Source organism: Delphinapterus leucas, chromosome 1, assembly GCF_059928025.1.
Source record: "Delphinapterus leucas isolate spDelLeu-1000000601 "Yukka" chromosome 1, BTC_Dleu_Yukka2, whole genome shotgun sequence".
Lineage (NCBI taxonomy): Eukaryota > Metazoa > Chordata > Mammalia > Artiodactyla > Monodontidae > Delphinapterus > Delphinapterus leucas.
This window is the reverse complement of record NC_143129.1, coordinates 81573700-81585985: the sequence shown is the minus strand read 5'-3', so window position 1 is coordinate 81585985 and position 12286 is coordinate 81573700. Positions and strand designations below refer to the sequence as shown.

Here is a 12286-nt window from a genome sequence, read left to right as displayed (position 1 = left end):
GAGAGTCCATCAGTGGACTAGACCCTCATAGTTACTGGGCCAGCAGACTAGTAATTATAGATGTTGACAGATAAAAAATTCCAAATTCTAGCTATGCTAATTACACTGGCAATTTATTGACTCTCTCTCTATATATTTTTAACTTAAATATTTTATTATGGAGATGTTCAAATACATATAAAAATAGAACACTATAATAAATCTCTATGTACCTATACCAGCTTCAATAATTATCAACTTAATCAATCTTGTTTCATCTATACTTCCCATTCTCTTACCAGCTCCCATATTATGTTGATACAAGCTTCAGATCATATCACTTCATCTATAAATATTTCAGCATATATCTCTAAAAGATAAGGACTTTAAAAAAAGAGGAAATATCAACACCATTATCACTCCTAAAAAAATATTATAATAATTCTGTAACTAGAGTGGATAATACTGTATGATATAATTGAAGTTTGCTGAGAGAACAGAACTTAAATGTTCTCACTACCCCCTATCCCTACCCCCAAAAGAGGATAAATATGTGAGGTGATGGATGTGTTAATTAACTAGATAGTGGGAATCCTTGTACAATGCATACATATACCAAATCACCACAATGTACACATTAAATATCTTACAATTTTATTTGTCAATTATACCTCAATAAAGTTAAATATATACAATTCTTGGGAGCTTCCTTGGCAGTCCAGTGGTTAGGACTCTGCACTTCCACTGCAGGGGGCACGGGTTCCATCCCTGCTGGGGGAACTAAGATCCCACATGCCGCACTGTGCGGCAATAAATGAATGAATGAATGAATGAATGGACAATTCTTTAATATCAAATACCCAGTTAGAATTCAAATTGACAATTACATTTTTTTGTTTGAATTATGTTACAAAAGGGTTCATAAAGTATAACTGATGACATACCTCTTCAATCTCTTTTAATATATAGGTTCCCCATCCATCTCTTTTTTACTCCTCTGCAATTTACGGTTGAAAATATTGACTAAGCAAAAACATGTATTTTCTATTCACTATTTTAACTGCTAGGGTAAAAGAAAATAAATTATCTGTTATTTATCTAAGCCTAAGAATTCTTAAGATAATCACTGACTCAACATCTCAACTAAATATAGGAAGGGAAAGATGGAAAATTTTTTGCATTTATGTGAAATCAACCAGCATTAGCAAGTCTCAAAAGACAGGCCTTGTTCCCATGAAATCTGCACATACTCTACTACTATAAAGAATGTTAACACAAGCATTTTCTGCAAATATTCTCTCTGACATCAGGGTCATGTTTGAATTTTGGTGGATTGTTAGGACCTTTCCAAAAATAAAGTGCAAACAAAAAAGTAGGTTTCTAAGCCTAGACTAGGTTTACAATTCAATTGAAAGCAAAAACCAGCATACGGCAAGTCACACTGGGTAAATTAAAGTCACACAGTAAATATTTATTTAATGTATTCTATAAATTCATTCTTCTAATGAATTATAATAATTCCAATTCTAACAAATGAGTTGTTTTTAATGATTTCTGCATTCTTATTAAGTCTTTCCTAAAAGAAATTCTGACAATTCAAAGGTCTTATGAAGTTCTATTTCCAGAGAATGAAAGAGGAAGTTAGAACCCTGAGACTTAAAAAAACCTTTAAAAACGGGCTTCCCTGGTGGCACAGTGGTTGAGAGTCTGCCTGCCGATGCAGGGGACACGGGTTCGTGCCCCGGTCCGGGAAGATCCCACATGCCGCGGAGTGGCTGGGCCCGTGAGCCATGGCCGCTGAGCCTATGCGTCCGGAGCCTGTGCTCCGCAACGGGAAAGGCCACAACAGTGAGAGGCCCGCGTACCACAAAAAAAAAAAAAGCCTTTAAAAGAATTATCTGGGGCTTCCCTGGTGGCGCAGTGGTTGAGAGTCCACCTGCCGATGCAGGGGACACAGGTTCGTGCCCCGGTCCGGGAAGATCCCACATGCCGCGGAGCGGCGGGTCCCGTGAGCCATGGCCGCTGAGCCTGCGCATCCGGAGCCTGTGCTCCGCAACGGTAGAGGCCACAACAGTGAGAGGCCCGCGTACCAAAAAAAAAAAAAAGAAAAAAAAGAATTATCTGACCAATCCCCTACCTGTAAGTTTGTTCTCCAATAAACTAGGTACCACAGCCATAAACTGATTAAATAATAGAAGATTTAGCAGCTTCTCTCACAACATGTTCTGTTTGTTTTACAAATCTGAAGGTCTTGATTTCTTTTTCTTCATTCTTTTACGTTCACTTACACAGCCTTAAACCCCAGAGATAAGAGGGCTAAATGGAGTTGAAATGGGCCAAACAGGAATTGAAAATCATAATTACAGTAAAAAATGTATAACATTAAATTCATAACATCCACAGCTCAGAATTAAGCAGTGGTTCATTTCACTTCATAATGTTCCTTTCCAATGCAAACATATGATCAGTCAGAACTATAGGAATAATTTCTAAATGCTGAGTGGTGGATTCTGAAGAACAGCAAAAATAGTAAAAATGTTCTAAAATTTTATTCCTAACACTCTGTTAAAGAAAAAAGCCTTATTGAGATATAATTCACATACCATACATATTTTATCACCCATTTAAAGTGCACAATTTAGAGGCTTTTAGTATATTCACAAGGTTTGTGCAATCATCACCACTATTTAATTCCAGAACATTTTCAGCACCTCAAAAAGAAACCTTACACCCATTAGCAGTTATTCCCCATTCTCCTCCCCCCAGCCCTGGCAACGAACAATCTAACTTTCTGTCTCTACAGATTTGTCTATTATGGGCATTTCATAACAATGGGGTCATATATGTGGCCTTTTTGATATCTATCTATCTATCTACCTACCTATCTATCTATTTTTGGCTGTGTTGGGTCTTTGTTGCTGCGTGCGGGCTTTCTTTAGTTGCGGTGAGTGGGGGCTACTCTTCGTTGCAGTGCGCGGGTTTCTCATTGCGGTGGCTTCTCTTGTTGCAGAGCACGGGCTCTGGGTGCACGGGCTTCAGTAGTTCTGGCACTCAGGCTCAGTAGTTGTGGCTCTTGGAATCTAGAGCGCAGGCTCTGTAGTTGTGGCGTACGGGCTTAGTTGCTCCATGGCATGTGGGATCTTCCCGGACCAGGGATCAAACCCGTGTCCCCTGCATTGGCAGGCAGATTCTTAACTACTGCGCCACCAGGGAAGTCCCACATTTTGCTTATTCATTCAACATCTTAGGTTGTTTCCAATTCCGGGCTATAATGAATAACGCTGGCACTTCAAGAGTATCTGATTTTAGAAAGTCACACAATTGTGTGCTTATCTACGCATAAAAGAAGTTTTGAGCCCCCCCTTTTTTTTTGGCCACACTGCATGGCCTATAGGATCTTAGTTCCCCAACCAGGGATTGAACCCGGGCCCTCGGCAGTGAAAGCACGGAGTCCTAACCACTGGACCACCAGGGAACTCCCAGCATGAAAGAATTTTTGGATGAACACACAAGACATACGTAACTGTGGTTACCAGTTTTTTTTGTTTTTTTTTTTTGCGGTATGCGGGCCTCTCACTGTTGTGGCCTCTCCCATTGCGGAGCACAGGCTCTGGACGTGCAGGCTCAGCGGCCATGGCTCACGGGCCTAGCTGCTTCGCGGTGTGTGGGATCTTCCCGGACCGGTGCATGAACCCGTGTCCCCTGCATCGGCAGGCGGACTCTCAACCACTGCGCCACCAGGGAAGCCCCCCCCTTCTTTTTTAAACCATGAACACAGGTTAACATTTTAATTTGAATACTAGGGCTTTCTAAAGTAAATAAAATCCATTTTCATATTTCAAAAAATTTTTGTACACAGGAATCAAGGGTCCATTCAAAGAGAGTAGGTCACATCAGTGTGTCATGAGATGCTCATCATGGGCCTTGGAATGCTGGGATCAAAGAAAAATTCAGCTAAACTGGTGGCTAATAGCCACTTTGACAGCTTATTTTAAGAGAAACATAGGAAAGTCGTATAATACAGTGGGAAGGCCACAAGTTTTGCAGTCTAAATAATTCAAATCCAGTTTAGTCGCTTACTATTTGACCTTAAGTACATTATTTAGACTCTCCACGCCTTGGTTTCTGCATCTGTAAAAATGAGAAAATCTCTAGATAGAGGTTCCTCATCTTTATATATATGAGGGTCACTATAGGTTTAAAAAAATTCTAAGGATTTTTCATGTGATAAAAATTATTTTTTCAGGGCTTCCCTGGTGGCGCAGTGGTTGAGAGTCCGCCTGCCGATGCAGGGGACGCGGGTTTGTGCCCCGGTCCGGGAAGATCCCACATGCCGCGGAGCGGCTGGGCCTGTGAGCCATGGCCGCTGAGCCTGCGCGTCCGGACAGGCTCCACAACGGGAGAGGTCGCAGCAGTGACAGGCCCGCGCACCGCAAAAAAAAAAAAAAATTATTTTTTCAGGGACTTCCCTGGTAGTCCAGAGGTTAAGACTCTGAGCTCCCAACGCAGGGGGCCTGGGTTCAGTCTCTGGTCGGGGAACTAAGATCCCACATACTGCAACTAGGCCTGCACGATGCAACTACTGAGCCCACGTGCTCTAGAGCCTGCGCGTTGCAACTAGGGAGCCCGTGCACCACAACTTCCCACATACTGCAACTAAGCCCGCACACTCCACCGAAGAGCCTGTGAGCTGCAACAAAGACCCAGCACAGCCAAAATAAATAAATTTTAAAAATTTTATTTTTTCAGTATCCACTTATGTAGAGCAATCTATTATGGCAATTTGACGCTAACAAATTTTAAATGCCTGACCCAGCAATCTCACTTTACATTACAGATATGCTTACACAGTGGGCACAGATACAATGTCTGAGAATGTTCACTGCAGCACTGTTTGTAATCACAAAAAAATGGGATTGTAGTAAATGTCCAACAATAAGGGAGGTAAATGGTTATATCCAACACTAAGAACACCAGGTGCACCTCTAATGGAAATATAAATGGATATACACCATTTCTAGATGGCCAATCCAGGAAAAATACTGATCAAAATCCTTAAAGATTGTGATAACCTTTGATCCAACAATTTGACATTTAGAAATGTATTCTCAGAACTATGGATGTGAGAAGAGACAAGAGAGACAAGAGAGACAGAGATGTTCACAATAGCCCTTTAAAGTAGTAGTACACGGCTTTACAACCTATTGCTAATAACAGTTAGCCAAACAACGGGAAATAGTCATCAAAATGTTACAAAAAGATTTATTAAAATGAGAAGATATTCACTACATATTGAGGGAAAAAAGCAAGTACAATCTGTATGGATCTATTTTTATAAAAAGTGAATCACTGCACATAGCATATAAAGTACATAAAAGTACATATATGTACAGAGTAAGTTACAAATAGTTATCTCCAGGTAGTGAGATTACAGTTAAAAATTGTTTTTTTTTTTTACTGTCCACTTTTTCTACAATGCATATATTATTCTTGTATTAATAAAGCTAAAGGAATTAAATAAGTCCTTTATAGCAATGCAATGATTCTATGAAGGTGCTTATTCTACACATGAATCTTGAGACATAACTTGCCAGTAACTCACTTTCAGAATGTAGAAACAGTCATCAGAAATGAAACAGAAACCAACACTATGTAACTTCTCTAGTCAATAAACTCACTAAAAAACACTTCTCTTTCACCATTTCTTCAGGTAGACAACAACCCTATCCTATTTTTCATACCCAGGAACCAATAACCAAATGAATCTGCCAAAGAAAATAGGGAACAAAGCTGCCCTCGGAGAATTCTTAGCAGACTAGTGGGGCTCTTCTAATTAAAAAACATAAACAATCAAACAACCCCCCCCACACATCTCTTTAATAGTTAGGAATTTGGGGTTTACATTTTCTTTCCTAGAAATTATCAGCAAAAAGACTCAGCTGTCCTCTGACTTGAAACACTAGCATCGATTCAGCACTAAATCAGAAGGAACAGCACCACTTACTTCCGTAACAGAGAATCAGGACTAAACTCACTCCAACACCAGCAGAACCACATCCGTACCTAAAACTGAACAGGTACAGCTGTTCCTAAGACCTTTTTTAGTCTCTCACCCCTCTAGCCCAGGAAGAATTTCCCAATAATCCCACTTACCATTGTTGTTGGCAATTAGTGTGACAAGAGTCTTCTTTGTACTGTCGCTGTTCTGTGCCCCGCTGCTACTAACGGTGGTGGATGTAGAGAGGTGCCCAGCAACAGAAGCATGGGCAGCGATGGGCACTGGAGCCGAGACAGGCTGCTGGCTCACAGAAACTGTGGGGAAGGGGAGGCACAGTCACTTGGAGACAGGGACAGATGACACTAAAGGATACTGTTCTAATCTTCCCTTTTCATCTTACTGTGGGTCTCTATAGCCAAAAACTTTCCTGCTTTATTCGTAAATCCAACTGTTCATCTGATTTCTCCTATGTGTCCCTCACACCACAAATTAGACACAATGCTTTCTTCTTAGCCTCACATTTCCTGGTAAATTAAGTTAGATTATGAGCTCACTGAACCCGGATTTTTACTGTTTTGCTTATATAGCACAAGCAAACCTCTAGAACTCAAAGGCTTATTATCTCCACTACTGGTATTCATAACCATGCATTAGTAAGCCGTCCACAAGACCCTGAACTGTCCTGTTTCAGCCCAAACCAATGCCATCTTCAGTTCTCAAGGCAGGAAAGATAAAAAAATTAAAAGAGCAACAGATACAATTTAGAGGGGAAAAGAACTACCACTCAGTTTCTGAATTCAGGGCAATCTAGAATTTGACCCTGCAACATCACCTTTTTGAAAGAGAAGCTAACAAGCCTAAGTTTGTAAACTGTCCATGGAGGCAGACACGAAGTGAATTCTGCTCAGCTCACAAAGGAAACCAAGTTCAAGTAAAACAAACAAAAAATCCCCCAAGACTATGGGAACCTGTTTTTGACTGGGTATATAAATGAGCACTGACACACACCTTTGCATTCTTTTTCATACATCATTTGGTAAGAGGATTGCTTATGTGTTTGATAAACATTGGTTAATCCAATTCTCAATGTGTTTCAATTTATTAAATATGTGTTTCTAGCTTTATGTACAAGGAAACCAAAGCACTTACAGAGCATGGTGGAAAAAGGTAGCACCAGTGCCACAGTGAAGCAACCCTGGATTCTTGAAGTCTTCTTCCACCTCACACTTTCTTAACAAAAATACCATTCAATTCAGTCAATATAACAATGATCTAAGAGCAAAAGAATTTTTGTTACCTGTAGTAGTTTTATCCACTGAATTATAATCCTCAACTACAGAATCCTCAATGACATCACTGATTTTCTGCCATGGCTCCAACTCCTCCTCCTCACATTCCATAAAGAGGTCGGTGTCCGCCATGCTACAAGAAGAAGAAGATTGAATAAGATATTGACCTCAGAATGGGAGAAATAGTTTTATATAAAATATGGAATCAGATTCCTGAATCTATTGGTAACCTATTCCCTTGTGCTCCCTCTACCATTTCCCCTAACCTCCCCCCATTTCCAAGGTTCCAGAAGTATAACTTTTATTCTTGAAAAAAAAAAATTAATGTGGAAGAGTCCACAGCAAATTATTTAATAATTAGGGTTATGAAAATTTAATCTATAATACCCAGGGCTGGGATTAGGGTGAGGCGAATCATGCAAGTGGAGGGTCAGATCCTGCTTTATTTAAAATTGATATTTTGCTCATTATGAAATTTTTTGCATTAATATTGAGCTTTAAAAAATGATACATTTGCTGTTTGAGCAAAGTACCCTAGGAACTTGTTTGGAAAACGGGGAATTTTTGAAGAAAGCGCTAACCATTCTGTCTCTAGACTGCTGTTCTACTGATTCTGGACTTGAGCTGCAACATTTCCAGCCTCCAGCCAACCCTGCTTGCTTCAGATTGGCCCCCACAATCCTAATTGGCAAGAGCCAGTTCCTTAATATCTATCCTGTTGTTACTGTTCTGAACTCAGTGGTTTTTGTATACTGATAGACTCCTTGGTTTGTCTCAAGTCTGAAGTCAAGGGGAGATTCTGTCAGCAACCAAGACCTCTCTGTTCAGTCCTTAACGGGTTTTTCCTCAATTGCATGGCTTGTCCCTATATTTGTGCTACTAAATGTATAAAGGTATATAGTTATACCACCCTCTAAATTTTCTCCAATCATTTAATATATTGTGCAATGTAAAATACATTGCATCCTTAAAGCTGTCTGTCCATTTATCTTTGTTTCAAGAATCAGAACAAAGGGCCAGGATATACTTGAGCTCTGTGTTTGGTGAAATTTAAATGTAAATAAAATAAAAATAATAGCATAAAAATGATACATTAAGATAGTATTTTATCTTGATTACTGAGCTTTTTTGCACTTAAGTGAGAGCCTCACTTGTCACAATCTAATTCCAACCCTGCTACTACCTTAAACTCCACCATGATTTTGGGAGTCAGCCTTTAATTTGAAAACACTGCTTAAATTACATTCATCTTTATAATGCAAATAAAGAGTTATTATTACTATGCTGCTCTCCAGTATTAGTTGACTAAAAGTCAATTTCTTTGTCTTGGAATGGAAGTAGCATTACTGCTCAATGTTCAAACAAAACTTTTAAGGCAAGGACTCTCAGTGCCCTTAGTATCTCAGAAATTTTTTCACCACACCCCGAAAGCAAAACCAAAACAAAACAACCAACCTAACCTTTGTGTTTAAACAGTTAGGTCCCTACAATTTGATAGTATTACTTTGCAAGATGCCCAACAGATGGCGTTGTCCCCTTGAAAATTTAAAATATTCCAGCAATGCCGCAGTAAGTTGGCTAGTCAAGTGCCCCCAGTTTTTGTTTTTGTTTTTTTAACATCTTTATTGGGGTATAATTGCTTTACAGTGGTGTGTTAGTTTCTGCTTTATAACAAAGTGAATCAGTTATACATATACATATGTTCCCATATCTCTTCCCTCTTGCGTCTCCCTCCCTCCCACCCTCCCTATCCCACCCCTCCCTCCAGGCGGTCACAAAGCACGAGCTGATATGCCTGTGCTACGCGGCTGCTTCCCACTAGCTATCTACCTTACGTTTAGTAGTGTATATATGTCCATGCCTCTCTCTCGCTTTGTCACAGCTTACCCTTCCCCCTCCCCATATCCTCAAGTCCGTTCTCCAGTAGGTCTGTGTCTTTATTCCTGTCTTACCCCTAGGTTCTTCATGACATTTTTTTTTCTTAAATTCCATATATATGTGTTAGCATACGGTATTTGTCTTTCTCTTTCTGACTTAACTTCACTCTGTATGACAGACTCTAGGTCTATCCACCTCATTACAAATAGCTCAATTTCGTTTCTTTTTATGGCTGAGTAATATTCCATTGTATATCAAAACTACAATGAGATATCATCTCACATCAGTCAGAATGGCCATCATCAAAAAATCTAGAAACAATAAATGCTGGAGACGGTGTGGAGAAAAGGGAACACTCCTGCACTGCTGGTGGGAATGTGAATTGGTTCAGCCACTATGGAGAACAGTATGGAGGTTCCTTAAAAAACTACAAATAGAACTACCATATGACCCAGCAATCCCACTACTGGGCATATACCCTGAGAAAACCATAAATCAAATAGAGTCATGTACCAAAATGTTCATTGTAGCTCTATTTACAATAGCCCGGAGATGGAAACAACCTAAGTGCCCATCATCGGATGAATGGATAAAGAAGATGTGCCCACAGTTTTAATGGGTAAAGTGCTTCATTTGATTCTAACTGGTCTCTAATATTCTATTTTAATTATTTCTGTGTTCCCAAACCAAAACCACAAAGGAAAGAAGGTATGAGCAGGGTAAGAAAAAGCTCTAAAGTGTCAACTTAAATTTTCTTAGTTTTGTATTTAACTTACACATACAAAAGACAATGCTAGCCAGAAACCGAATTAAAAAGAAGCCAAATCCATATCAAAGGCATTCTTTGGGTCAAGACTACACAACACACTTTTGTATTTTCCAGTCTAGTTCCACTGAAAGAGGTAACATTCTAAACAACTCTTTTCTAACTGCTTAATTTTATACTATTGTTCTTTGTTTGCTGTGTAACTTTCTTAGAGCCCACAGCCAACAGACAATTAATGCATACTATCACACATCCAGCAGAATGAATATAAACTGTGGATAACCTCTACGGACGGTTTTCAAGGACCTTCTTTTAGCTGTGACCAGCTGCAAGCAAACTCTCCATACATACGCTGAGCAATCTGTAGAAAACTTTCCTTGGGAATAAGCAGAGCTATCTGAATGCAAATTGTGGTTTTCAATGTCATGCTTATGGATATTTTAATAGCACATCCAAAGGCTGGTCTTTTACCTCAACTATTTATAGTATCATAAAAGACTGAGTTCACGTTTTATCCTGTCAAACAATGAAGACTAATAAAAATAATGAAAGATTCTTCCATCTGACGGGAGTCAAATTATGTTATTCCTACCATGAACAAGGTATTCTAAGAAACAGAGTGGAAAAGGCACATGTGAAACGATGGCAAAGAAGAATGTTTATGTCCTAACTACTTTTGACCAAGTGAGAAAGAAAAATAACTCCTCAGATATAAGCTCTGCCAAGACAACCAATGTAAATTAAAAGATTCAAAATGGAAAGAAAATTACACTTAGAAAATATTTTTCAAGGTTTTTACAATGGAGAAGACAGTTAACCAACAAGGTCTGACAACTCAAAAATAATAAATCTGCTGACTGAGCATATTTTATGACTCACAGCAAAACATCTCTGAAAGACACTGAAACCAAGTTTTCCAAACAGTCCTTATTTCTGATCTAGCCTCTTCTATCTCAGAATGTGATCATTCCTTTCATTTCAGCACCTATAGCTCAGGGTCAAAAAATTAACTCTGTTGAAAACATGGGCCATACCACAATAGAGGTATCAACCTGAATTAAATTCCTTATAAACTTTAAAATTAAAAAATGCAAATTTAGCACCCTTCAGTAGTTTTCCAGCTATCAAAAAGGAATCTTCATTAATATAATGAAATGCTATATTTAATATCTCTACCAAGATGCTCAAGGAACACCATCTTTCTCTGCGGTATTCCAAGTGATCCATGGCCTATAACCACCTTTCAACTATATTTGATCAAAGAAGATAGGAATTATTAAATAGGTAAATCTTCCCAAACTATCAGTCTACTCGTGTTTAACTTCTTTCTACACCAAACCTTCAACTTAATTTCTCACAAGAAAAAAATCTGGAATTTTCCCCTCTCTACCCTATTATTTTGCTATAAAGGATAAATGTACTCATAGGCTTGGAATACATCTCACATGCAAAAACAAACAGTGACTTCCCTGGTGGTCCAGTGGTTAAGAATCCGCCTGCCAATGCAGGGAACACGGGTTCGAGTCCTGGTCCAGGAAGATCCCACATGCCGCAGATCAACTAAGCCTGTGCGCCTCAACTACTGAGCCTGCGCTCTAGAACCCATGAGCCACAACTACTGAGCCCACGTGCCACAACTACTGAAGCCCGTGTACCTAAAGCCCGTGCTCCGCAACAAGGAAGCCACCGCAATGAGGAGCCCACGCACTGCAACGAAGAGTAGCCCCTGCTCACAGCAACTAGAGAAAGCCTGCACGCAGCAACAAAGACCCAACACAGCCAAAAATAAAATGAATAAAATAAATAAATTTATTAAGAAAACAAAAGAATCCACCTTCCAATGTAGGGGACGCAGGTTCGATTCCTGGGCAGGGTACTAAGATCCCACATGCCACAAGGCAACTAAGCCCGCAGCTGCAACTACTAAGCCCTCATGCTCTACAGCCCATGCACCACAACTACTGAGGCTGCACACTCTAGAGCCCGCACACCACAACTAGAGAGAAACTTGCAGGCCACAAGGAAAGATCCCACGAACCGCAGCTAAGACCAGACGCAGCCAAATAAATAAATAAAACCAAAAAACTTACATTGAGCTTCAATCCTTACTCAGTTTTGGGACATTTTCATTTCTTCTGAAAAAGTGCCAGGTAAAAACCTGAATTTCAGAAATTAAAAGCCAGCACATAGGGAACACCATGCTACATCAAGAGGAAAACTTGCACAGGTAGTAAATTTGAGAATCATATACTGTAACCAAGTAAAGGGGCAAACTTTCATCATATTACAACTATGAACCTCTGAATCAAGACTGTAGTGATTCCTTTTCTGCTATTCCTAAAATGAGATATCAATTTTAATTATATACAAGAGTAG

At 39.5% G+C, this 12286-nt stretch overlaps 1 protein-coding gene across 5 annotated transcripts in view; it reads right to left on the bottom strand.

Moving 5' to 3' along the window:
• The window catches only part of POGZ (pogo transposable element derived with ZNF domain), a 48554-nt gene that overhangs the window by 23839 nt on the left and 12429 nt on the right, over positions 1 to 12286 (bottom strand). For 3 of the 5 annotated variants that reach the window (XM_022564128.3, XM_089915552.1, XM_022564129.3), the window contains exons 2-3: positions 7275 to 7399; positions 6133 to 6291 (exon numbers count right to left, since the gene is read on the bottom strand). In XM_022564128.3, coding sequence (XP_022419836.1) covers positions 6133 to 6291; positions 7275 to 7398 — 283 coding nt within the window. In that variant the 5' untranslated portion in view covers position 7399. The remainder of the gene's footprint in view (positions 1 to 6132; positions 6292 to 7274; positions 7400 to 12286) is intronic. The other 2 variants (XM_022564130.3, XM_022564131.3) reach the window with 1 other exon arrangement.